Raw genomic sequence first — 27803 nt, forward strand, 5'->3', positions numbered from 1 at the left:
TCAAGATGGCTAATGGTTGGTGCTATGTGGGCCTAATCATGATGTATTTATTTGATCCATGTTGTCCATCTATTTTTTCAGATCATTTTAGATCTTGATCCAAAACATCAGGCATGTATAACTCTCAAGTGGACCACACCACAAGAAATAGTAGCAATTGAATGTCCACCATTAAAAACCTCCCAGGGTTCAATGTAATGTTTATTTGACATCCAACTTGTTAATTAGGTTATACAAACTAGTTTGATATAAAATTTGTGGCCCTTGAGAAGTTTTTAATGGTGTGCATTCAATCAACACTATCCTGTGATGTGGTTCACTTAAGATTTGGATCTATCTATTTTTTGGGCTTATACCATAAAATGATCTGGAAAATTGAATGGATGCGTCAATATGTCAAACAAGTGCCATATCCAAGCCATCAATCACCAAGCACACCAATATATAGATTCCATGTCCCAAAAAAGGTGTACTTTTTTAGTTCATTAACTTTTACATGTCCTAATTATTATATGTTAACTGCATTTGTATTATATGAACTCATTTTGATTACAATTGGAGCGATTTCTTATGGCAACATATGCTTTTTGGGTCCCATTAAATGAAAACTTATTATTTAATGCATTTTTTTTTGTAATTTTTTTATTCCTAAATATGCAAATATGTGTATTTAGGCATGCCCTGAAGTTTTACTAAAAAATTCCATCATTTTTCCCATTATTCGTCATTTTTTTTTCGCATTTCCAGTTATCGGCGATAACGATAATATATCTTTATCTCTACTTAGCGAAACTTGTAGCGATACCGACAACTCGAACACTGGCTCCTCCCCACTTTTCAATCGTGAGTTGGAAAAACTACTTCCAGAGGCAAACCGATCGCTGTGGAGCTTCAATATTTTCAGTTTTCAGCGATTCAATCTCATCTTGAGACAAAAATAGGTGCGCTCCTTCCTTTTTTTCTTTTTCTTTTTTTCTACCCTGTACCAATCGAAAATTTTTAAGCCAAAGAATTAAGGAAAATATCAGATGAAAGGGAAAAATTAGATATGCAAGATTCTTCTTCTTCTTCTTCTTCTTCTTCTTCTCTCTCTCTCTCTCTCTCTCTCTCTCTCTCTCTCTCTCTCTCTCCTTTCCCCCTCTTCTTTTTCATTTCCGGCATCAAAAATGGAATAGACTGACAGCCACGCACTTATTATTATTATTATTATTTTTGTGTTCTGCGGTGCACGTTGAACAGTGCAGTTGCACTATTTTGTTACACGGTTCCCTGTAATGTTTATTTTCCATCTAACCTGTTAATTAGGTCACATTGACATGGATGAAGGGCAAACACACATGTCAGCTTGATCTAATACTTTTGTAGCCCCCAATAAATTTTTAATGGTGGATGTTTAATTATTGTTGTTTCTTATGGTGCAGTCCACCCGAGCTTTGGATTTGCCTCATTTTCAGGCTCATGCCCTATAATTATTTGGCAAAATAGATGGACGGTGTGGATATAACACATTTATCACAGTGGGGCCCAAAAAACTTTGACACTTGTGTGCTACACTTCACAATCCGAGTCCCGCCTAATTCGGGCCCTTAAAAAATTGTACACGAGACATGTTTTAACTTAAAAATAATAAGACCTTATCCATTAACTTCTTACTATTTAATATTTATCATATATATATATATATTAAAATTAAAAAATAGAAGTATTGTGTAGCTTACGCTACACGCTATGCTATTTCGCTACACGCTACGGAGGGTTGAACGCTACGCAACACGCTACCGCTATTTAAAACACTGTATGTATGTTTATTATACCCCCTAGATCTACAAAAAAACTAACAATTTTTTCATATTGATTTGAGCTTTCTTAGGTTTTTTTAAATTTTCGGGGCATTTCTGCCTGATTTTTGTATATTTTTCAACAATCATTTTTTTAATATGATCTCATATCTATACTCTCCAGCCATTTCCGATCAGATCTATATAGATTTGATAAAATAGAAAAAATATATATATATTTATAGTAAATTTGTCGAAAATTATGTAAATTCCAGATTATGAATCATCAGATCTAGAGAGGCCATGAATTTTCGATCAGATCTACATCAGATGTGATATAAAAAATAAAAAAAAGTTTGTTTATTTATTTTTGGAATTTCGAGATTTCGGGGGGGGGGGGGGGGAGGTTTGTTGTTTTGGGCTGTTTTTTTTAATCAGATCTGAATAGTTTAGTTACCATTTTTCAAATATTATGTCTCAATTTCATTTTTTTTTTTGTTTTTTTTTTTTTTTTTTTTAATATTATGTTGGAAACTTGAAATATAATGCATGTCTAAGGGGATGGTGAGGTGATTAGTGAGTTTTTATTAAGACTTTAAGACTACTGTATTTTAGAGATTATTCACATTTAAGAAAATTGGTAAGTATCACGTCTTTCTACACTTACATTGCTACATACACCTCACCTGTCACACACATTCTCTAAGCAAGCACGTACGTGCTAGTGAATAGACTAGTGAGTACTAAGTAGTGATACTTCTTGGACATATTAGACTATTAGAAATATATGATATCAATTTATGACATATCAACAATTTTTGTAAAGAAAAAAATAAACACCATAACTTACAGTAGGCCAACCCGCTAAGACAACATTCTTACCAAATAATGGTCCGATACACCATTGAATGCATGGTCCAAAAAAGAAGAAGAAGAAGAAGAAGAAGAAGAAGATAGATTCTTGAATATCTCATTTTATCCTATTTTTTCCGATACGCGACGACAAATTGTATCATTTTTCCGTGGGGTCGATATTAGGGGTGTACATCGAGTTAAACCGAGTCAAGTTGGCCTCAGCTCGACTCAGCTCAACCACTAGCTGACCTCAGCTCAACTCGGCTCGGCTTGGTCCTCGAGCCTGACTGGCCAGCTCGGCTCGGTTCGGTCAACAGCTTGGGCCAGTTCGAGCCAAGATTGAGTCGAGTTCGCCATCGCAGCATTTTCACAAACACCTGGACTGCAACTTCAAAATCTCACTGTATTTGAGACAGCAGCAATGGTTTTACAAGTATTTTATCAAACACCTCCTAAGAAACATAAAAATCAAGGAAAAAAAAAGGGTGTTGGTTTCATATACATACCTTCCTTGCCACCAGCCACACTTCTTTGAGTCATTTCATCAAACACTTGATGAACAACAACAATATCAAAGTAACCGAGTCACCGAACTGGTTCGATCCGAGATCAATTCAACCTGGGTTCGATCCAAGTCGAGTCGAGCTGGGGCCAGCTCGGACTCATTTTCGAGCTCAAAAAATCAGTTGGACTCGGCTCGAACTCAGCTTCGAACCGAGTTTAATCGAGCTTTTTCTAGTCGAGTCGAGTCGAGCATGCTAGCTCGATTCGTGTACACCTCTAGTCGATATGGCAGCCGATACCGTCATTTAGAACCATGCCAACTAGGACAATGTTATTGAAGTCCGTGCATGCATCGAGCATCCTCATACTGGAGATTACTCGTTTAAATTACTAGATTGTGTAGTTGAGGAAGTACGAGAGGAATACATTGCTCAGGTAATTACAAATAACACATCCTCATATGTAGTTGTCGGTTGTCTGCTTATAGAGAAGAAGCGTCGTTTATTTTGGACCCTTTGTGCGGCCCATTGTGTTGATCGTATGTTAGAAGATATACGTAGGTTATTCTTAAAAGTGATTGCAAGGGTTAGAAGAATCACGGTTTTTATGTACAAACACGCCCTTCTTCTCCGTCTAATAAGAAAACACATTGGGTGTAACTTGCTAGGTCCAACCACCACCCGTTTCGCTATAGCTTCTTAACACTACAAAGATTGCATTAAAAAAAATCCAAACTTAGAAGCATTGTGACATCGGCCGATTAAACAAATGGGCCTTGGTCAAAGAAGACTGAAGGGCAGCAAGTTCAAAAATCATCTTTTTGCAAAAAATTTGGACATAAGTAGTAAAGGCACTAAAAGTGTCTAAACCCTTAGTCACTGTGTTGCGATTGGTGGACGGAGATGAGAAGCCACCAATGGGTTACATATATGATGCGATGAAGAAGGCGAGAAATAAAATCATGACCATTTAACTATAGAGAGCGTGATTAGGGGCCCATTTTAAATATTATAGAAAGAAGGAGCAGCCAAACATCATCTCCATTGTATTCAGTTGCTTACATCCGTAACCCAGTGAGAATGGTTTCAAATAGAAAAGAACATGACAGGATCTTAGCTCTATTGGACTTCTAAACAAATAGTGAGGGCATATTATCAAGAGATATAGTCATCAGGCATTGGACAATGAAATTACCCAGTAAGTAGTATGTCTCTTATTGTCTTAGACTCTTACTCCCTTAAAAATTGTTTGTTACGATCTAATTTACAAAGTCTAACCTACTGAAATTGTTTTTCTCAGCTGACTGGTGGGTTACCTATGGAGTGGACCAGAACAGGAATGATCCAACTCTAAAAAAGCTGGCCATGAGGATTCTTGGACTCACATGTTCTGTTAGTAGTTATGAGCGCAACTGGAGCACATTGGAGGCGGTAAGTTTGGAAAAATGAAAATGTTATAGTTTGGGATAATTTATAAATAAGTTCAAGTCTAAGTGAGCTAATGTTGAATACATTTTCTTTCAGGTAGATTCACACCAATAAAAGGAATCCTCTTGAATAAAAGAAGCTCAACGACTTAGTGTTTGTCCAATACAATCAGAAATTGCAAGAATGATTCCAGTCTAGGCAAGAAAAGCCCAATTTCTATAACCATATCTGCTTAGATGAGTTGGATGCAGATAATGAGTAGCTCGTAGAGACAGAAGACCCGGTCTTTGCTAGCGAGAAACTGACATGGGCCCCATGTTGAAGATGACGTATACAGATCGGCACATAGAAACGTACTTTCGCTCGAAAGTGGAGGGGGGACAATCAGTAGCAATCAGCACAAGATGTTGATGAAGTATTAGTACTTGCAAATGATGAAGAAACAGAAGAAGATAAAAGTACATGTGGAAGAAGGAGATAACTTTGATGATAACAATGATGATGACGATGGTGGTGATCAAATGCCACAATGGCAATTAGATCAATGTATATAGCATTTAATATTATTTTGTTAGTGTACAAGTATAACTTGTAAATAATATTTTCATTTTCTACAATAATAAATAAACCGCTTGTTAATTTTGTTGCTACTTCATGTACTTGTTAGCTATATTGTCGAATGTTGATGACTTGATGTTTAATTCATTGTTTAATTGATTTTATTTCTCTCAAATGTATTTTAAATATGTAAAATTACTTATCTACTAAGAAAAGTTTCCTTATATTTGTTTACTTTATAATTTTTCATTTTTTTTTTAATTTTTCAAAAAAAAATGCGGTCGCATATGCGATTGTGCAATCGCATGTGCATAGGCATATGCGATCGCACATGATCGTATATACGATTTAACAACATTGGATATTATTGAAACATCACTGATACACTAGCGATACAAGCCACACCTAGAATTTACACAATTGAAAATATTGACGATATCAGTACACTGGTGATATAAGAGACACCTGGAATTTGCACAGTTGAAAATATTGGTGATACATTGGCGATACTTAGAAATATATCACCGATACCTAGAACTAGAATTTTTTATACTACCAGTATTATTGATATCACAACTAGTGTTATCTGTATCGTCAAGCTAGAGATACAAATAATATCGAGGATATTTAATAATATCGGAGATACTCTGAACAATGGCTACAACAAAGGTGCATTTACAGAAAAGGACTCGGGTGACTTCTTACGAGAGAAGGCAAATGATCAGTATCATTTGGCCTCACAAAAACCAATCCAACGTCCACAGAATGAAAAACAAATCCTCCCTTACAAGTGTTGGAATCTTTCCAGCCTTCCATCGATGCCTACAACCATTCGAGAGAAATTTTACAATATCATAAAATATTAACATTGTAAGTTAAGGCTATCCTTGGTGACTTCACTCTTAATTCGTTGAGAGACTGAAGATTCTTAACTATCAAAGTAAGAACCAAGTAGCCCACATTCCCAAGGAAGAAAACGATACAGGTGCATATGGTAAGTTAGGACCATAATATGATTAACCCAACTTACAAAAAGCAACAAACTGGTATTTGTTGAATAGTAAATAGATTCATGAAAAAAGTTAGTATATGAAGACGAAGTTGAAGACATAGTTGAAAACAAAGGGAGAGCATGGGGGTAGAGGACGAACAAGGGAGAAAGCATCGGAAGCGATAGAGGGATAGAGAGTATTAGGGGAGAAAAGGGGAAAATTGGTAGCGGGGAAGAGGGAGGGGGAGAGAACACCGGGGGGAAGCAGAGAGTGGGGGTGGGAGTGTATTGGGGAAAGAGGGTGGCATCGACAAAGATCTTTGCAGAAGGAGGGAGCATCAATGAGGGAGGCGGTTCTAGATGCCAGCAAGGAGAAGGGGTAGAGAGGAGTTTTAAGAATGACAGGAAGAGAGATTTCGAAGAGAGAGGGAGTGTTGCTAAGCCAGGTGATTTGGAAAAATGGATTAAGGTTGGGAGACAGTGCAAATCTATTCTAGCTAGCAAAAAGGAACAAGCGCTTGGGCCCCTTTCGGAGCTCTCGATGTTGTACATGGAGAAATTTCTCAAAGGATTGGACAAAGTGGCAATTTTCTAGGGTCTTCGAAAACTCAAGGTTATCGAGATCGCCATCCCCCAAAGTAAGGGATTGGCAACTATAAGGGGCTTCACGTTTGGGACGATGGAGAATCAAGGAGTGACTGGTGAAGTTGTGGCTATGTCGAATGGTAGAAGTTTTAGGGGGAGAAGGCTCTTGGTGAAGAAGACTTGGTATGGCCCTAAGGTTGTAAATCAAGTGACTCTCAAGAAAGTGGAGAACATAGAAGTAGAAGAGGGGAGTTGAATTAGTCAGGGTCTAGACACATTGAAGGCATAACAATAAGGGTCAAGGCTTAGGGTGTTCCCATGGCAATGCAATGCCAGAAACTCTCGAGGGAGGAAGAATCAAGGCAATGCAAATAAGATGCTCAATAATGGTAACAATACAAGCCGTAGTGGCCGTTATTGCCTTTTAAAAGATGTCGGGGCCATTACGACCCCATAACGTGTAATGGTCACCACCATTACCGTTTTTTAAAACTTTGGAGTAACAAATCAAGGGAAAGTGGGTGTGGAAGGACATGTTGAGCTAAGGATTGGAGGTGTAGATCCTCCGAGCATGGTGGAGAACTCTTAGTTGATCCTTCAATGGTGTCTAGTAGCATCTACGAGAGATGGAGCTAAGGTGGTTGACGTGGGTAATTGGCTAGCCTCCTACTTTGGCACCAAGAAGGAATATTGCATCCTCAAGCCTCTTAAGTGATTTTGAGGTGTGGATATCTTTAAGGCCATCAAAGACTCTGGATAGTCATCCTCATGGGGTCTCTGTTCAACGATGGTCCAGTGGTAGCTCTTTGTAGGTAAGCTGACTGTTCGGTATTTGGGTTAGAAGACATATCAGTTTCAGGTGTGGGGACTCCCTTTGGAGCTTTGGTTCCTATAAGCTTTTACGGTGATAAGGTCTTGTTCTAGGGAGATGGTAGCAACTGATCCAACGACGGAATCCTTCGTAGAGTTGAGGGTTACGACATTCTGGGTGCTCTGGTGGAGCACAAAAGGCGGGGGTCACTATGTGTCAAATTCAAGGTAGATTTATGGATTGGGGAATGTTCACTCTAAATAGCTTTCCTGAGATTAGCTAGGCTTACTACGGATTTGGATGAGACTATCGATTGCTACTATTCCATCTCAAGTGATGTGGTTGTACGATCTCCCCCCTTCTAAAGGAATATGCCAAATGGAGTAGTGGACTAAATTCGGCTTTTGGAATGGCTTCAGTTTTCCAAGCCATCATTGGGAGAGAGGACCCGCTGGTTTGGGTTATGGAGAAGTCAGGATAGTTCTTGGTCTTATCTTTTTACAAGATGTTGTGCCTCCCCCCTTCAGAAGAAACATGATTCTCATAATTGACAATCTCCAGAAATGACCGATGATGATTACTAACTGCTGTGCAATGCATGTGAGGGACTCAGAGTCAGTAGATCACGTGTTCATCCATTACTTGTTTATTCGAAGGGTACGGAAGAAATTCCTTGACTTCATTAGATAGCCTTGGGTGATGCCAAGGTCTATTGATGGTCTATTCCTAGCATGGCATGGAGGGAATTGGAAAAAAAAAAAAAAGAGATTGTGGTCTAGAGGTTGGTTTTAATGGCTGATATTTGGACAATTTGGGGGGAGAGGAATAACCAGTGCTTCTGAAACAATTGTGGGTTGGAGTCGGATGTGTATAAGAGAGCGGAGTTGGATTTTATAAGGTGGGTTTCTTATGGGTCTCTTATATAAAGGGCTTCGACCAGAGTGATTGGTCTTTGTTTTGGATGTAATTGTTGTTTGCATTTTCAAGCCTTTTGGTGCTCTTGTTATTAAATTGCATTATTACCTTTCAAAAAAGAAAAGTTCAATTCAAAGCATATTAGATAATTGAATGCATTTGGCAACTAGACAAGGTGACCCTTTTCAACACCCTAAAAGCCCCATTCCTGATGTTTTTCACTTCTGACTGAGATTGTATCTGCATACATTGGTCCTTCCAAACACTCCTCCCGAGCATTCAGTTTGTATCTGCATTGTCCCCTGTTAGATGATTGAGATTGGTGATCGCACGGCCCCACCTTGGAACATGACCAAAACTCTCACAAGATTAGAAGATATCGTGAATCCAATTTCTCATCCTGTTTTGATGTACTTTTCATTCATCTTTCAATCCAATTGTGCATTCTTCAGTTTGTAAATTCAAGGTCTGTTGTTGGATGATCCAAATAGTTGATTTTGTGATTCCCACCTTAGATAGACCATGTTCCCAAAATCATGCAGAATGGCTCTATCCAATCCTTGGTCCTTTTTATTCCATAGAACATCGATAACTGCGGTAATTTTCTCTTAGCCTCCTATTTTCAGGCAACCCATTAGGGGATTAGGATTGTCTCCTCATGAATTTTTTGGGGCAGCATCATCCATCCACGAGGAGGGTCATCAGATCAACAATCTGGATCACCAAACCATAGGCCACGCAAGTACAAACTCAATGGTAATAATTCATCTAGCTAAACGGCCATTCTTTGTTAGAGTTCTATCTTTCAAAAAGAGAGCTACAGTTATAAACCCATTTCAACGATCTTCTACTTGTCATCGAAGGGAGACAACAAACATGCCCATCACCTTCTAGCCATGAATTCTAGATTTTAATTCAACCACATTTCATATGAACCAAATTGTGGGATGAAAGACAAACCTTTCCCTTAGGTACAAACATCCCAGAGCTTGTGCGGACCTCACTGAGATGGCTTTTTCCCGACACATTATCTGCAACTGCTGATCTCTTGAGATCCGACTTCGCCTGCAAAACCCCAGAAAAGGACATCCATTCATCTGGCAGGTCCCACAGCAAGCAAGTGATGCTGCGAGAAAACCCCCTGATGTACAATGCTAGCCATTGTATCATAGGCATGCAAATGGACAGTTATAGGACATAACAAACAGTCCATATGTGATTTGGAAAGGCTCCCTGATCAAACCCTTGGATCATCTGATGGAATTGATCATCAAAAGGTGGGGAATGGATTATCGGATACTAGTTCAAACCCAAAAAAGAAAAAATGCTCATCCAACCTAAAGCATTTTTTGGTTTTTCATTTGACTGTCTACTGATAAATAACAAAAAGTTTCCAATACCAAAGGAAATTGATGAATTGTGGAAATTCAATCGAATTCCAACCTTTCCAACAAAAAAAAATCAATGAACTGTAGAAATTCAGTCAAATTCGATTTTATTTTTTTTCATACAAACTGAAGAAAAGTGTGAATTAAGGATACCCATAAAAAGGGATTTTTCCATCTAGCCGCCTGCCTTTTAGGCTATGAACCGAAAACCTCCTACTTTAAAATTATATCTGAAAAAAATACCTACTTTTTAAGATACGGACGAATAGCACCTATGTTGACTTTGACCAATGGACTGTGAGGAAAAGTGGTTCGTAAGTTCAAAAATGACCATTTAACCCTTGTAGAGGTGACTTTTCACACATCCACCCTACTCTATAGAGGAGGCTTCTCCTCTCGACAAAAACCAGCGTCATCTACTATTTTTGAGGTGAGAAGAATACAAGTGGTAATAGTGAGTTTGTTGGGGCCCATTGTAGTGATCATGTGACATCCACTAAGTTCATCCTTTTTGAGAGCTAATGGAAAGACCTAATGCCAAAATATTAGCCTCATCCAAAAATTAGGTGGGACACACCACAAAAATAGTGGGAATGAACGCAAACAATTTAAAATACTTTTGCATGTGTGATGACCCACTTCAGCGTTAGATCTGTCTACTTTTTAGGCTCCCGCCCTTTCACCAGATCACGAATCAAATGGACAAAGTAGATGTCACAAGGGTACATTCGTGGACCATATTGCACAAAACAACGAGGATTGAATGCATGCCGCTCAAAACTTCTTGGGGGCCATGAAAGTTTTGGATCAAGCTGATATTTGTGTTTTCCCTTCATCCAAGTCTATGACCTTATGAATAGGTTGGATGGAAAATAAACCTCACGGTGGGCCTAAGGTAGGTTTCAACAGTGGGTGTCATCATCCCCACTGTTTCCGATGGTGTGGTCCACTTGAGCGTTGGATCAACCTCATTTTTGGGCTCATGCCCTAAAATGAGATGACAAAATGGATGGACAATGTGGATGAAACACATATATACCACGTGGACCCTATAGAGTCGTGCCACCAGCGGGTGTTGTAGGCCGCTTCACGTTCATGCATACATAAGAGCCACTGGTCAGACAGGTGGTACGGGCAAGTTTGGTGGGCCCACTATAGTGTCTTGTGACATTCAATCCATCCATCCTTTTCGAGAGGTCCTGGAAGGACATGAGGCCAAAAAATTAGTGACATCCAAAACCTAGGTGGGCCACACCACAAGACACAATGGGACTGAATGTAAACCATTCAAATACTTTTGCATGTGGTGCATGGTTTTGAATGACAGGATTGGCCGCCGTGTCGGCCCCGAGGAAAAATGATACAGTACGGCGTCATGTATCGGAATCGGGCACCTATCAGCCCGTATCAATCATAATTTTTTCTTGAAGCAAATATATATATCTCAAAAAAAAATAGGATAGGATAAAATGAGATATTCACGAATCTATCTTCTTCTTCTTTTTTGAATTTTAACCATGTATTCAATGATGTTTCGAACCATTCTTTGGTAAGAATGTTGTCCTAATGGGTTGACCTGTGATAAGTCCTAGTGTTGATTTTTTTTCTTTATATAAATGGTTGATATATGTCATAAATTGATATCATATATTGCTAATAGTCTAGTATGTCCAAGAAGTATCACTACTCAGTACTCACCAGTCTATTCACTAGTACGTATGTGCTTGCTTGGAGAATGTGTGTGACAAGTGAGGCATATGTAACCAATGTTCGAGTTATCGGTATCGCTACAAGTTTCGCTGGCTGGAGATAAAGATATAATATTGTTATCGCCAATAATATCGCCGATAACTGGAAATGCGGGAAAACGGTGGAATTTTTCAATGAAACTTCAAGACATGCCTTAATATACATATTTGCATATTTAGGAATAAAAATTTACAAAAAGAATGCATTAAATAGTAAGTTTTCTTTAATGGAGCTCAAAAAAGCATGCGCTGATGTAAGAAATCACTAATAGAAACCAAAATAAGTTTATATAATATAAATGTAGCTAGCATACAATAATTAAGACATGTAAAAGTAAATTAATTCAAAGTACGCATTTCCGGATGACTTTGAGACAAGGTCGTTTTTTTACCTCCCTTGTACGGATGGCTTGGATCATGCAATTGTTGCTATCAAACAACCAACATTAGATGGGCCACTAAAAGAAAAGGGGGACAAAAGGACATGGATTGTATACTACCCCCACACCTAGCTAGAGATGAACAGTTCTGGCAGGGGTTTGTGGGGCACACCTTGATGGATGTGTTTTATCCACACCATCCATCCATCTTGCAGATCATTTAAGGGCATGAGCTTAAAAAGGAAGCAAATCGAAGGCTCAAGTGAACCACACCAAAAGAAATAGTGGGGATTGAATGCCTACCTTTGAAAACTTGTTAAGGGCCACAAAAGTTTTGGATCAACAAATTCATGTTTATGTTTTCCCTTCATCCAGGTCTATGTGACCTTATGAATAGGTTCGATAGCAAATAAACATCACGGTGGGCCCTAGAAAAGTTTCAACGGTAGGGTCATTATCACAACTGCTTCTTGTGGTGTGGTCCACTTGAGACTTCAATCTAACTCCTTTCTGGAATCATGACCTAAAATAATCTTTCAATACGGATAGACGGTTTGGATAAAACACGTATAACGATGGGCCCCACATAGCCCTAACAGGACCGTCAATCTCTAGCTAGGTCTTGGTGAGGCTAGTGCCCAATCCGCACTCCCAAAAGGGCACAAATTGCACTCCAAGGAGAGGCTTGAGACGAAGCTAGGTGGGGCCATCATGATGATTGAGATAAATCCACCCCGTCCATCTGTTTTTCCAGCTCATGTTAGGAAACAGGCCAAAAAAATTGACGCAGATCCAATACTCAAGTGGGCTGCATGATAGGAAACAATGTTTAGGGAAATGCTTACCGTTTAAACCTCCCTAGGGTCCACCGTGATGTTTATAGGCCATCCATACCGTTCATAAGATCATTTCCAGTGGGATAAACTAAAGGCACGAAAAAAAAAAAAAAAAACCCAATCCAAAACTTTTGTGGCCCCACAAATGTTTCTACGGTGGAGGTTCAATTCGCATTGCTTCATGTCATGCGGCCCACTTGAGTTTTTGATCTGCCTCATTTTTTAGCCCATGTCCTAACATGATCTAGAAAAACAAATGGACGAGGTGGATTTCTCACAAATATCATGATGGACCCCACCTACCATCCATGGCAAATCCTTCTTTGAAGGCTTTCGCAGGCGTCCTTAAAATCAAAAGTGGATTGCAGACCGAGTAACTCTTAACGTATAGAGTAAACTCCATGGGGTCCACCATTATTTATGTATTTTATCCACTCTACCCATCCATTTTACTAGACAATTTTAGGGCATTATCCAAAAAAATGAAGCATATCCAAAGCTCAAGTGGACCACACCATAGGAAACAATGTGAATTGAATGTTAACCGTTGAACCATTCTCGAGGGCCATAGAAGTTTTAGATGAAGCTAATATTTGTATTTTCCCTTCATCCATGTCTTTATGATCTTATGAACAGGTTGGATGACAAATAAACATCACCATGGGCCCTAGTAAGGTTTCAACAGTGGAAATCATAATTCCTATTGTTTACTGTGGTGTGGTCCAATTGAACCTTGGATTTGCTTCAATTTTGGGCCCAACCCCTAAAATGAGCTCGAAAAACAGATGGACAACATGGATAAACCACATACATTCACGGTGGGCCCAAAACAATTTACCCTATATGATAAAAGCGCACAAATAACTTAGTACGCAGTGAGATTTCCTCACAGTCCGTTATTGGGTGGGACCTTGACCGGAGGGCTACATCGGTGATATGAGATGTATATCTACACCATCCATTCATTTTGGCAAATTATTTTAGCGCATGGGCCACAAAATGAGTGGGATCCAATTTTGAAGTGGACCACACCATAGAAAACAGTGGTCATTGAATGGCCACCATAAAAAGCTTCTTGGGGGGCCCAGAAGTTTTGATCAGCCTGATATTTGTGTTTTCCCTTCATCCAGGTCTGTGTGAACCTAATGAAGGGGTTGGATGGAAAATAAATAGTATAGTGGGCCCTAAGAATTTTTTAATGGTAAGCGTTCAATCACCACCGTTTCATTTGGTGTGGTCCACCTGAAATGTGGATCAAACTCATTTTTTAGCTCATTCCATAAAACGACCGTCCAAAATAGATGGACGGCACATAAAATATATTACATCGTAGTGGCGCCCACACTATCGATAGTAGCCACGACTTGCCACTCGCACGCTATACCAGCGTCATCCATGTCCCTTCTAAAAAAAGGAGGTCCGATGCCATTTCCAAAAAGGGGAATAAGGTTTCCCATTTCTGTTTTGAACCCAAATCCCAATTGAAGGGTTTTTTGTTTCGAACCCAAATCCCCAAATTGAACCAGAATACACAAGCAATATCGCAGATTATTCGTCTGAATATCACGGGTTATTTGTCGGAATCCTGAAAATTTTCATATATTCGAAGAAAGAAAAGAAAATGGGAGGTTTTTTCGTACCTGCGGAAGATTGACGCACAACTATTGTTGATCGATCGATTGGCCCACCAAATTCTTCTTCTGATCAAGTGTACCTCTTCTACAGGTACTGAAATCACCTTCTTACAAGTTTTTTCTTTCTTTTTTTTTTTATTTTTTTCATAATTACGATGCTCTCCCCAAAATTTCCAATGCTGCCTTTTTATCGGCGAAAAGTGTGGTTGGCTACAGTGTAGATCGTGACTCGATTAGGTAGCTACAGCGAATTTGTCGCCCGACAACTCTGATTGTCGCAAAAACTGAAAAAAAAATAAAAAATAAAAAATAAAAATAAAAATAAAAAAAAATCGCCGATAATTCGCCTACAGCTGGCAGAGAAACGAAAAGAGGAGTTTTCGATGTCGCAAAGCTGGCGACACCGATATTATCAACTTTTTGCCGATAACTTAAACACTGTATGTAACAATGTAAGTGTAGAAATACTTAGTACTTGCAAATTTCCTTAAATGTGAATAATCTCTAAAAAAGATTACTCTTAATTCTTAATAAAAACTCTCCAATCAACTCACCATATCCCCCTAGACATGCATTACATTTCAAGTTTCAACATAAATTTTAAAAAAATTAACAAAAAAATTGAAAATTAGATATAATATTTGAAAATTTGTAACCAAACTACTCAGATTTGATATAATAATAATAAATAAATAAATAAACAAACCCAAAACAATATATTTGAAAATGCATGGCCTCTCCAGATCTATGATCATAATCATCAGATTAAAAAAATCTGAAATTTACATATTTTTCAATAGATTAATATAAATAAATAAATAAACTTTTTTTTATCAGATCTAGATCTGATCGGAAATGGCTAGAGAGTACAAATCTGAGATCAAATTCAAAAAATGAAGAAATTGAAAAATATACAAAAATCAACGTAAATGCCCTAAAAATTAAAAAAATCCCAAAAAAGCTCAAATCGGTCTCCAAAACTGCTTTTTTTTTTTTTTGGTAGATCTAGGGGTATAATAAACATACATATGGATTAGAAGAAAGATAACCAGCAAAAAAGGATTTTTTTTAACCTATTTTTTGAGTTTTTTTAAAACCAGCCCCAAATGGTTTCAATCCTTCAAATCGGCTGAAATCCGATGTTTTGATCCTCCAATTGTTGTTAATGGTACCGAAAAGCACTTAAGATTGATGTATTCGAGGTATTTTAAAGATTGGAGGACTCATCGAGGTGTTTCGTATCCGTTGCGATACGCCCCCAAAGGCCGATACGTATAGGTAACGACAATGATCGTTACGCGACATGGGGGTGAAACGGGGCAATTGGTTTTTTGGGACAGCATCGGCCATTACGATGGCCATAAAGGCCGTTATATGGCATAAGGACCGTTACCCCATAACGGTCGAAAAATGGCTTTTTCTCCTCTTTTTTCTATTTAAATCCATTTTTCTCATCTCATTCCAAAAACTCTCTTAAATCATTTTACAACAAATTTCGACCACTCTTACTATAATTTCTAAGATTAAAACAATAGATTTAAGTGATTTGAGTGAATAGAAGCTCCAAGGGCCTTTAAATAAAATAAAATCAAATCAAAAAGTAGTATTTATGCCTTTTTTAAAAAAAATTTCTAGTTCTAATGCTTGATTGTGATGTATAAACATTAGATATGTATAATCGTGTTCACAAATTCACTAGACAGCCTGATACAACACTCTCACCAAAGAGTGCACCGTTACACTGTTCAAAAAAAAAAAAAAAAAAAAACCCGAGAGAGAGAGAGAGAGGAGAAGAAGAATAATACATATTTGGAATATTTATATTATTCTGAATTTTCTAAATATGTTTTAAGAATTTTTCAGGCAAAAGAAAATTTGTAACCGTTATGGGGGTCCTAACAGTCGTTACATGTTGTCTGGATGTCTTCAATATATGTAGAAACGGGGGTCTCGAGTGATCGAGGGACACAGTCGATCGATTGAGTGAACACCATATTATACGGATTGGTCTCTGGACATTTTTGTACAGGTTCGATTGATCGACCTTGGGGGCTTCGAGCGATCGACTCAATTCGGAAAATACTTGTAAAATCTCTAGACAGTTTTGAGCATGTTGGATTGATCGAACATGGGAGCTCAATCGATTAAGGGTTACTTGATCAATGCTTAGATTGACGGCGTGCGCAGTTTTGCATAATTGCACGAATTGTTTCCTATTCCAGTTGTTATACTATAAATATGGGTGTAATGCGAGATTAGGGTATCAAAGAGACAAAAGCAAAAGGGCTTGTTCTAGAGGGAGACTGGGATTTTTTAAAGGGTTTCGCATCTGTAAGTAAGATCCATCTCTTGTAATTCATTTTCATAGTGGATTTTATTGTATCTTCGTGTCATGGTTTTCTCTTACAAGGGTTTTCCACGTAAAGATCATGTGTTCCCGTGCACGCTTTGTTACATTTATCTTTCACGTTTTTAGTTCAATTTTAGGGTTTACTTCAACGATCCCCCAACAAGTGGTATCAGAGCAATACATTGGGATTCGAGTTTGAATTGGAAACATGTCGATGAAAGGATCTAACGTTAAGTATGAAACTGAGAAGTTTACGGGGGAAAATATTTTTGAACTACGGAAGGTGAAGATGAGAGGCATTCTATTTCGGCAAGGATTGCAACAGGCATTCCTTGGTGTAGCGAAGCGTCCTGAAACTATGACCGAAGAAGAGTGGGGAGAATTGGATGAGATAGCAAAAACCAAGATTCAATTATGCCTATCCAATGACATCCTTTATAATGCCCTTGATCAAAAGACAACCGCAAGGCTTTAAAAGAAGTAAGAAGGCTTTTATATGATGAAATCTTTATCGAATCGTTTGTATTTGAAAAAGAAATTATATAACCTAAAGATGGCAGAAGGGTCTGATATTAATGAACACATCAGCATGTTTGAAGAGTGTGGAAGTGAATATTGACGAGGAAGACCAAGCCCTAATTCTGTTGAACTCTTTCAAAGTCTTACGAGAGTCTCGTAGACACTGTGTCACGGTAGGGAGACCATAAACGTTGAAATTGTCATCTCAACCCTTCATTCAAATCAGTTGAGAAAGAAGAACAGTAGCAGTGGTTCCTCTATGGATACGTTGGTAGCTAGGGGAAGAAATTCTGAAAGAGAGAAGGGAAACTTGCAATCTTGGTCCAAGTCTAAGGACAAGGGAAAGATGAAGTGCCGGAACTGTGAGAGATGAGCATACGAAGAAGGATTGTTGGAATCCTAAAGCCCAAAAGGAAGAAAAATGAGATGAAACACCGAAGGAGGTCAACGCATCGGAATCCAACGAGGTGATTGTGAGGTTCTGACCACATCCAAATCCGAGTATCTCAGCAATGATTGGATTTTGGATTTGGAGGCTTCATACCACATAACTTTTCAACAAAGTTAGTTAACCAGTTATAAGGTTGTTAGAATTGAATCGGTGTGCATTAAGATGTTTGATGGAACAGAGCGTATCCTGATGAATGTGAGACACATTCCTGAACTGAGGAAGAATCTGATATCTCTGGTAGCTCTCGATGCACTTGAGTGCAAGTTCACCGGATTTGATCGTGTCATGAAGGTTTCAAAGGGGGCACTCATAGTGATGAAAGTGCAGTGGAGCGATAACCTTTACAAGTTGATCAAGAATACTGCAACAGGTGGAGCTACAACGTCTGTAGCGGAGTCTATATCAATACGTTTATGGCATGCACGTCTAAGCCACATGAACGAGCGCGGTATGAATGTAATTTCTAATCATTGCTTGATTCCTGCTTTTAGAAGTGTTGATTTTAATAAATGCAAACATTATATATATAATAAACAATCACGGTTATCTTTTAAATATAGAAAACATGTAAGAGTGTTCTAGATTATGTGCATTTTAATGTGTGGGGGTCGTTGCCTGTTGTTTCTGAAGAGGGGTCATCGTTTTGTCTTATTCATAGATGACTATTCTAAAAAGGTTTAAGTTTACTTCATGAAGTATAAATCCAATGTTTTCGCCACCTTTAACGTGTGGAAGGCGATGGTACAAAAGCAATCAAAGCGAAAATTGAAAGTGTTAAGGACAAATAATGGTGGAGAAATCATTTCGAAAGAATTCACTCAATGTTGTAACAATGAGGGGATCGTACGGCATAACACAATTAGACACACACAAGAGCAGAACGGTGTGGCGGAATATATGAATCGGACTTACTTGGAGAGAGCCCGAAGTATGTTAAGCAATATTAGATTAGGCATGGACCTATGAACTAAGGCCATTAACACAGCTTGCTACCTAGTGAATCAGTTCTCATCTACACGCATAAATTGTAAAATTCCAAAAGAGTGGAGTAGTCATGAAGTTGACTACTAAGGGTTGTGAGTATTTAGTTGCGAAGAAGTACACTTTTGTTGGATATGGTGATGGCGTGAAGGGATACAGGCTGTATGACCGGGTCACACGGAATATCACAATTAGCCGTGACGCCATATTTGTTGAGGATTCCCTGTTCCACAAGGTTAAATACAAGGAAATAGAAAAATTAGTAGTTATTGATGTTGAAGTTGAAAAAGGTGAGACACAGATAGAGGTCGAGCCGCAGGATAAGGCACAGAAGCAAGTGGAGCAGCCACCAGTGAGGAGAAATCCACCGAGAGATCGTAGATTACTGACGAGATACAGAGATGATTCGAATATTGCATTCACTCTCATTATGAATGAGGACTGTCTACCTTTTAGGAAGCACTGGATGATCCAGATGCTGAGAAGTGGATAACAACCATGCAAGATGAGATGAATTCTTTGTATAAGAATGATACATGGGAGCTGGTGGAGCTTCTCGTTGGGCGTGAAGCTGTTAGATGCAAGTGGATTTACAAGAAGAAATATGACAGATACAAAGCGAGATTGGTTGTGAAGGGGTATGCTTAGAAAGAAGGCGTCAACTTTAGTGAGATATTCGCACCGGTTGTCAAGAAGGTATCTATTAGATTTGTGTTGGTAACGGTTGCCTAATACAACAAAGAACTGGAACAAATGGATATAAAGACTACTTTCCTACATGGAGAATTGGAAGAGAAAATCTACATGAAGCAACCAGAGGGGTTCAAAGTGCAGGGATCAAATAATAAGGTTTGCAAGTTGAGGAGGTCATTGAACGGCCTGAAACAGTCGTATAAGCAGTGGTAAAAGAAATTTAATACTTCCATAGTAAGTCGCCAATTTACCATAAGTGAATATGATCATTATGTCTACTTTAAGTTATTAAGCGATGAGGAATTCATCTAACTAGTATTATATGTTGATGATAACATACTTATTGCCAGCCATAGCATGTCTAAGATCAATATATTAAAGACTCAGTTCTCAGGGACATTCAAAATGAAAGATTTGGGGGCTGCAAAGAGGATTCTTAGCATTGAGATATACAGAGATACGGAGAAGAGCAGGTTACAGTTGTCTCAGGCAGTGTTCGAAATATCGATATCACATTACGTATCGCAACCTTGTGATACAGATACATATCGGTTATCGCACGGGATATATCGTTTGTATCAGGTAATTTATCGCACTTATTAGGAAACATGGGGAAACATCAAGAAAATGATTGAGTTTTTCAATGAAACTTCATGGACTATTAAAAAAGACCTTAATAAATACTTTTAAATCATAACATCTCAAAAAAGAAGTGTCCTAAGCTATGAGTTGTATGACTAAATTAATGCAACTATATTCAAATGGAATACATAACATTTAGAGTGTATGTGATGATCATTCCATCAAACAATCCTAAATACTTCGAAATTGGTGTAAATTGATAGTTGGTTGAAGGGAAATTTCAAAAAACATAATATTTTTTATTAATTTTTAATTAAAATTTATTTTTATTTTCTGAAAATTGACAAGGACTTAACAAATCAATAGATCAACCCTCATACATGATTTCATGTTTGGAGTGCAACATTGCAAGCAATTTGGGAGAAATTAGAGAATTTTCAAAATTTCCCCAAATCAGACCACCTACACTCAAATTTCAAAACTAGAGTGTATGTGATTATCATTTTATCAAATACTCCTAAATACTTCGAAATTAGTCTCAATTGATAGTTGGTCGAAGGAAAATTTTTATATAAAAAAAAAAAAAACCATGGAGAACATGAAGAACCAATGAATATCGAAATCAAAGCTCCAACATCATAATTTTTCATTAAAAACATGAAAAACCAATAGATTTGTAACCACTTGACACCGATTTAACATAATTTCAGAAAAAAAAAAAGATTGGAAATTGAAAATGTTCACCGAATTGAACATGTGGGATATATCGGCACTACCTGTGTGTTTCGTATAGCACGGGTAGGATACAAGATATATCGTGGGATATATCGGCCAATATCGTCAATATTTAAAACATTAGTCTCAGGCAGATTACCTTGAGAAGGCGTTAGTCAAGTTTAGGATGGACAAAGCTAAACCAGTTAGCACACCCCATGCTACTCATTTTCAGCTTTCTTCAGAGCAATGTCCCATTATAGATGAAGAAAAACGGTATCTCATATGCCCTACTCGAGCGCGGTTGATAGTTTAATGTATTTCATGGTCTCTACGAGACAGGATATTTCACATGCAATTGGTGTTGTGAGCAAATACATGTCAAACCTCGGTAAGCAGCATTGAGAGGCAGCAAAATGGCTACTTAGTTATCTACGAGGTACAGCGGACTACGTCTTGACATTTGAAAAATCAAAGGGAAAATTGGTAGGCTATGTGGACGTCGATTACGCCGGAAACGTGGACAACGGAAGGTCAACTTCCGATTACTCGTTTGTGTTAGCGAGTGGAGAAATCAGTTCGATGTCAAAGTTTTAGTCTGTGGTTGCTCTTTCTACAACCGAAGTTGAATATATGGCAGTGATAGAGGCTTTCAAGGAAAGTGTTTGGTTGTGTGAAATGATGAATGAGTTGAGGCTTCAGCAAGAGATCGTGCCGTTAATTATGACAGCGAATGCGCGGTTAACTTGGTAAATAATTTGATTTACCATTCGAGAACTAGACATATTGATGTTCGTCATCATTTTATCCAACAGGTGCTTTAGGAAGGAATTATTCTTCAGAAGATCCACACAAGCATGAATCCGGTAGATATGCTTATGAAGGTGGTTCTCACAGAGAAGTTCAAGTTTTGCTCAACTTCTCTAGGTCTGGCAAAGGTTTGATGATGAAGAAGTATGCACGAGAAGTGACGGCGATGAGGAAGCTATGATGAAGGCGATTAGATACGGAGCTTGGAGTTGTGGTTCATGTTCATTGAAGTCACAGTGGATATTATTGTCTGGATGTCTTCAATTTGTTCAGAAACAAGGGTCTCGAGCAATTGAGGGACAGAATCAATCGATCAAGTGAACCTCGGGTTATAGAGATTGGTCTCTGGACAGTTTTGAACAGGTTTAATCGATTGACCTTGGGGGTTTCAAGCGATCGACACAATTCGGAAAATACTTGTAAAATCTCTAAACAATTTTGAGCATGTTCGATTGATCAAACACGGGAGCTCAATCGATCAAGGGTTGCTAAATCGATGCTTAGATCGACGGTGCGGGCAATTTTGTGTAATTGCGTGAATTGTTTCCTATTATGGTTGTTATACTATAAATATAGGTGTAATGCAGGATTAGGGTATTGAAGAGACAAAAGAGCTTGTTCTAGGGGGAAGCTAGGGTTTTCTGAAGGGTGTCGCATCTGTAAGTAAGATCTATCTCTTGTAATTCATTTTCATAGTGGATTTTGTTGTCACTTTGTGCCGTGGTTTTTTCCCATAAAGGTTTTCCGCATAAAGATCATGTGTTGCTATGCATGATTTGTTGTGTTTATCTTTCACGTGTTTAATTTGAATTCGGGGTTTGCTTCTGCAGTCCCCTAACATAACGCACAGCGGAAACCCGTACCAATAATGGTGATGACTATTATGACCACCGTTACCAATATAAAATACCATGGAAATGAGAGAGAGAGAGAGAGAGAGAGAGAGAGAGAGCAAAAAGGGGAAAGAAAGGGGCCGGTTTTGACCAATGCGGCCGATACAGGGCCGTATCGCGTATCCTATCGAGCCGATACGAATACAATACACCCGTATCAGCCGATACGTTACCAATATTTGAAACTATGGTGTGGTGGCCCACCCAAGCATTGGATTTGGCAGGTTTTTGGGCTCCCACCCTTCCACCAGATCATGAATTGGATGGACAGAGCAAATGTCACAAAGGCATCATTAGTGGACTACACCATCGAAACAACCGTGATTGGACACTTATTGTTAAAATCTTCTGGGCCACAGAAGTTTTGGATCAAACTAATATTTGTGTGTTCCCTTCATTTAGGTTTGTGTGAACTTATGAACAAGTTGGATGGCAAATAAACATCATTATCATCATGGGCCACGTGTGTGCATTAGCCTTTTTGGGCGGTTGTCCATTCAACCGACCGTTGAAAAAAAAATGACAAATCCACCCCGTCCACCATTTTCTTTCACTCATTTTAGGGGACGAGCCTAAATATGAGGCAAATCCAACACTCAACTATGCCACACAACTTGCAACAATGGTATTGAATGCCCACTATTGAAATAATGTTAGTGCATCCTTAAAACCCATGTGGCCCACCATGATGTTTTTGAGAAATCCACCCCATCCATGTTTTTCTAGCTCATTTTAGTCGGTGCGCCCAAATATGATGAATATCCAAAACTCAAGTGGGCCACATGGCTTGAAACAATGGTATTCGACACCCACTGTTAGAATGGAGGAGAGGCTTGAAACAGTGGTATTCAACACCCACTAATAGAATGGCGGAGCTCCAAAAATTCATGTGGCCCACCGTGATGTTTTTTAGAAATCCACCCTATCCACCTTTTTGGTCAACTTATTTTAAGGGGTGCACCTAAATATGAGGCTGATCCAACACTCAAGTGGGCCACACTACTTGAAACAGTAGTATTAAACACCCACCGCTGAGACAACATCAGTCCACCGTTGAAACATTCGTGGCCCATCATGATGTTTTTGATAAATCCACCCCGTACACTATTTTCATCAACTCGATTTAGGCAGTGTGCCCAAATATGAAGCAAATCCAACACTCAAATGGGCCACACGACTTGCAAAACTAGTATTGAGTCCCTATTGTTGACATTGCACCACCACCAGTTAAGACTCATGTGGCCCACCATGATGTTTTGAGAAATCCACCCAGTCCACTAGTTTGCCAGCTCATTTTTGTTGGTGGGCCCAAATATGATGAAGATCCAAAACTCAAGTGGGCCGCATGGCTTCCAAAGCCAACCATTAAAACATAAAAGCTCCAAAAACTCGTGTGGCCCACCGTGAGGTTTTTGAGAAATCCACCTTGTCCACCATTTTCATATCTCATTTTAGATGGTGAGCCCAAATATGAGATAGATCCAACACTCCAATGGGCCACACGACTTGAAATAGTGGTATTGAACGTCAACCATTAATCATACACCATCCCACATTTTGAAACATTTGTGGCCTACCATGATGTTTAAAAAAAAAAAAAAAAAATTCCACCCTATTCACCATTTCCATCATATCATTTTAGGTTGTGGGCCCAATTATGAGGCAAATCTAATATTCAAGTGGGCCCCAGAAAGATTTCAATGGTGGCCGTTCAATCTCCAATGTTTCCTTCAGTGTGGTCTAATTAAGCTTTAGATCTACCCCATTTTTGGGCCCACCCACTAACATGAGCTGGAAAAATGGATGGATGGCGTGTACTTCTCAACATCCATCATGGTGGGCCCTGCTTTTGGTCAACCATTTAGATGGCATATAAACATCTCAATAGACCTAGGAAGGTTTCAATGGGTAGGCATCTCCCTCTTTGTTGTATCATGAAGTGTGGCCCACTTGAGTTTTAGATTGCCTCATTTTTGGGCCTACCCCTCAACCTGCACTGGCAAATCAAATGGACTCAGTAGATTTTTCAAAAACATCACAGTAGGAAAGTTACAATGGTGGGGGTCATTATCCCCACCATTTTGTTGGTGCGGTCCACTTGAGCAGGCAAATCCAAAGCTCAAGTGTGCCGCATAGTGCCTTTTGAACACCGACTGTTCAATCATTCGTGAGGCCTCCTGTGATGTATTTGAGAAAACCATTATGCACATCAGTTTTGCCAGCTCATATTATAGGGTAAGCCCAAAAATGAGACAGATCAACTCAAGTGGGCCATACAGTAGGAAAAAGTGCGAAACGGCCATAGTTTAAACATTTTGGGGCCCACCATGATGTTTCTAAGAAATCCACCCTGTCCATCCGTTTTGCCGCCTCATGTTAGGACGACCTCAGAAATGAGGCAAATCCAAAACTCAAGTGGACCACACAACTGGAAACAGTGGGGATTGAATGGCCACCGTTGAAACACTCTTCGGGTTGCAAAAGGTTTGAATCATGCTAGTATTTTTGTGTTTTCCGTTCATCTAAGTGGGAATGACATTATGACCAGTTTGGATGGCATACAAACATCACAATGGACCCCAAAAAGGTTTCAACAGTAGGCATTTCCATACCCACTGTTTGCTGTCGTGTGGCCCACTTGATTTTTGGATCTATCTCATATCCTCAAATGAAATAGCAACACGGATGGACCGGATGGATTTCTCAGGAACATCATGGTGAGCCCCACCTGCGGTAGGAGTGGGATCGCACGTCAATCAAACGTCGGTGGCGAACCTGTTAACTGAGAGTTCGGTGGACTTTAAAGTGTGGGCAATTTGGTCAATACGAAAATAAAAAGATCTTTGGTATAGGTAAATAACGGCAAGGGGCTTTCGGAAATTAAAGTAGGAGGTTTTTGGTACATAGCCCAAAAGGCAGGCGGCCACGTAGAAAAATCCACCTAATAAATTTTCCAGAATTAATGAATTCTGGACATTCACTCGAATTCCAACCTTTTCAAGAAAAAAAAAAAATCAAATGAATTGTAGAAATTCGGTCAAGTTCGATTTCTTTTCATACGAAGTGAAGAAAAGTAGTATAAATTAAGGATACTTACAATAGATATCATATGATCACATTCTTCATCAGTGAGGAATCCTTCATAGACGAAAGCTCTGCCAGATTATCCGATTAAAATTTTATTAAAAAAAAGAAAAGAAAAAAGAACTGAACAAAATGCCGAGAGGAATCTAGAAGTGACCTGGGTTTCCATGAGATCTGTTCGACTCTATTGGAAGAAATGGTCAATGAGGAAGAAGAATGCGAGGTGCTTGAAGATTCATGAAAGAGGAGCCAGATCGAGAGCAGAAAAACCCTAACTCTAGACCGGATCATTTGGGGGGAGAGAGAGAGAGAGAGAGAGAGAGACTCGTTGGTTGAATCTGCAGGAGGAGGTAGGAGAAGCGTCGAGTTAAAAAGCGCAAGGGTACGCAGGATGAATAAGCGGCACGTACGCACCAAATAGTACCAAGTGGCGCTCTGCGATCATGGCGGGAAGGGGATGCCAATCGGTTTACTTTATTAGACGCGCTGGAGTAATTTGATACTCTAGCACAGCGTTGTGTAACGTCCATGCACATCCTCTAAGAAAATGTATACATTAAAAATATTTTAACCTAAACGAACGGTCCATTTCATCAGAAAACCTAATTTACTTTTTATTTCAAAATAATATCTATTTAGATATTTTATAACTTTTGATTGATTGATATGTTAATACGGACCATGCAATATCTTTCTCTTTTACGGTCCAATAGATGTACACAAATATACCATTTAGAGTACGAATTTAAGTTGATTCCTTTTAATGGTTCCCATAAAAAGTATATCCTACGATTCAGATGGTTTGATCCATGTATGCTAGGTTTATGTTTTTTTTGCATGCGTATAGCTGTCAACGAATTCCAGAGTAGCATAGTTTTTCTTTCAGATAAATTGGACGTGCAATCGAGCGGTTCCACTTTGTTGGTACTCTCCGCAAACCATGTGAAAACGCTTCCGAGTCGATCATCAATCATCCACCACTACGTAGTTCTCTCGATCAAAAGTGGAGCCCTACCAATGGACGGATTGGATATTATACATGTATGCAATGAGTACATATAAATGCAAAGTGGTGCACTTGAAAATGAGCCGGGCTAAGCCCAAATAAGCTCAGAGGTGGCCCCTAAACTGTCTGAAAAAGTCCTTGCCATGGCTTTATATGAAAAAGAGACTGATAATTGAAATATAGTTCAATCTAAAGAGGGAAAAAAAAAAATCATAGTCATATATATAGCTCTCATCTTTTAAACGGCTTGGATCATTGAAACTTGACCTAGATTAATGTCTTTAAACCACATAAGTACGGTTGGATGGAAATTGTTTCAAACATTATTTCTTTCTACAATGGTGGGGCACTTGATAACTGGAACCGGCCAATGTGTTGGGCTTAGATATTCATCATTGGCTCTGATATCACCCGGCACACGCCTCCGCCCTATATTTCAAGATCAAAGTCGAGGCCCTTACCCGACGAGGTCGGGAAAGATGACCTTTTCCACCCAACGAACGAGGAGGCGGATTGAGTGCTAACACCGCCCATCGTTGGCAAGGAACGGACAGGGGCTCTGAGGGGCCACCCTGATGTATGGGCTTTATCCAAACCATTCATCTATTTTTCCATATCATTTTAGAGTATAATGCCAAAATTGAGGTAGATCCAAGCCTCAAGTGGACCACACAGTGGGGATTAAACACCCACCGATGAAAACTTTTTGGGCACAGAAGTTTTGGATAGGTTCTCTCTCCTCTTTTCAGATTTGGTCACGTGTAAAATTTGTAAGCGTGTCAGAACCGACTATGCAACTTGATTTCAACTAAACAATTTTGACCCCAAGCATGTATGGTTCATATTTCAATAATGTATTACACTTTGCCTTCCGTACAAAAGGGTTTTTAGATACAAAAGTAAAACAAAAAAAATGGAATACTTATAATCGACTTTAAATAGTAACTATAAAGTACCTTTCTGAAAGAAGAAATCTATATTTTGATGAAAATCATCCGGCATATGAGCATAGACTTGGATTAGAGCTAAGGATTACAATTATTAAATTATTGTTACTTCTAATGTAAGATTAAGCTACTAGTTAAGTTAAGGAATGTAAATGATAGATTATGTTAAGAAACATAAAGGATTGTGGAAATTTTTAATTTGTTTGATTGGGTTATTAAGAGACAATTATACCTTATTTTTTACCGTTCTTGATATAGCCAATTAGGAAGGGACATGTGTCATTCCACGAGAAGTATATATCACATCTAAAATCTTTGAAAATATTTCAAATGCATATTGTAGAATTATAACTGACACTAATT

The 27803-nt window shown here is 38.7% G+C and overlaps 1 protein-coding gene across 3 annotated transcripts in view; it reads right to left on the minus strand.

Annotated features, from left to right (window-relative positions):
* LOC131224841 (probable prolyl 4-hydroxylase 4) overlaps positions 1 to 25934 on the minus strand; it is a 57391-nt gene extending 31457 nt beyond the window's left edge. For 2 of the 3 annotated variants that reach the window (XR_009161194.1, XM_058220255.1), the window contains exons 1-3: positions 25645 to 25933; positions 25501 to 25558; positions 9385 to 9489 (exon numbers count right to left, since the gene is read on the minus strand). Coding sequence is in view for 2 of the 3 variants with exons in the window: in XM_058220255.1 (XP_058076238.1) it covers positions 9385 to 9489; positions 25501 to 25558; positions 25645 to 25778 (297 nt within the window). In the remaining variant the exon portion in view is untranslated. Of the gene's footprint in view, positions 1 to 9384; positions 9490 to 25500; positions 25559 to 25644 lie in introns of all 3 variants that reach the window. The other variant, XM_058220256.1, reaches the window with a different exon arrangement.
* Positions 25935 to 27803: the final 1869 nt, after the last annotated feature.

Source organism: Magnolia sinica, chromosome 14, assembly GCF_029962835.1.
Source record: "Magnolia sinica isolate HGM2019 chromosome 14, MsV1, whole genome shotgun sequence".
In the NCBI taxonomy this organism is placed as follows: Eukaryota; Viridiplantae; Streptophyta; class Magnoliopsida; order Magnoliales; family Magnoliaceae; genus Magnolia; species Magnolia sinica.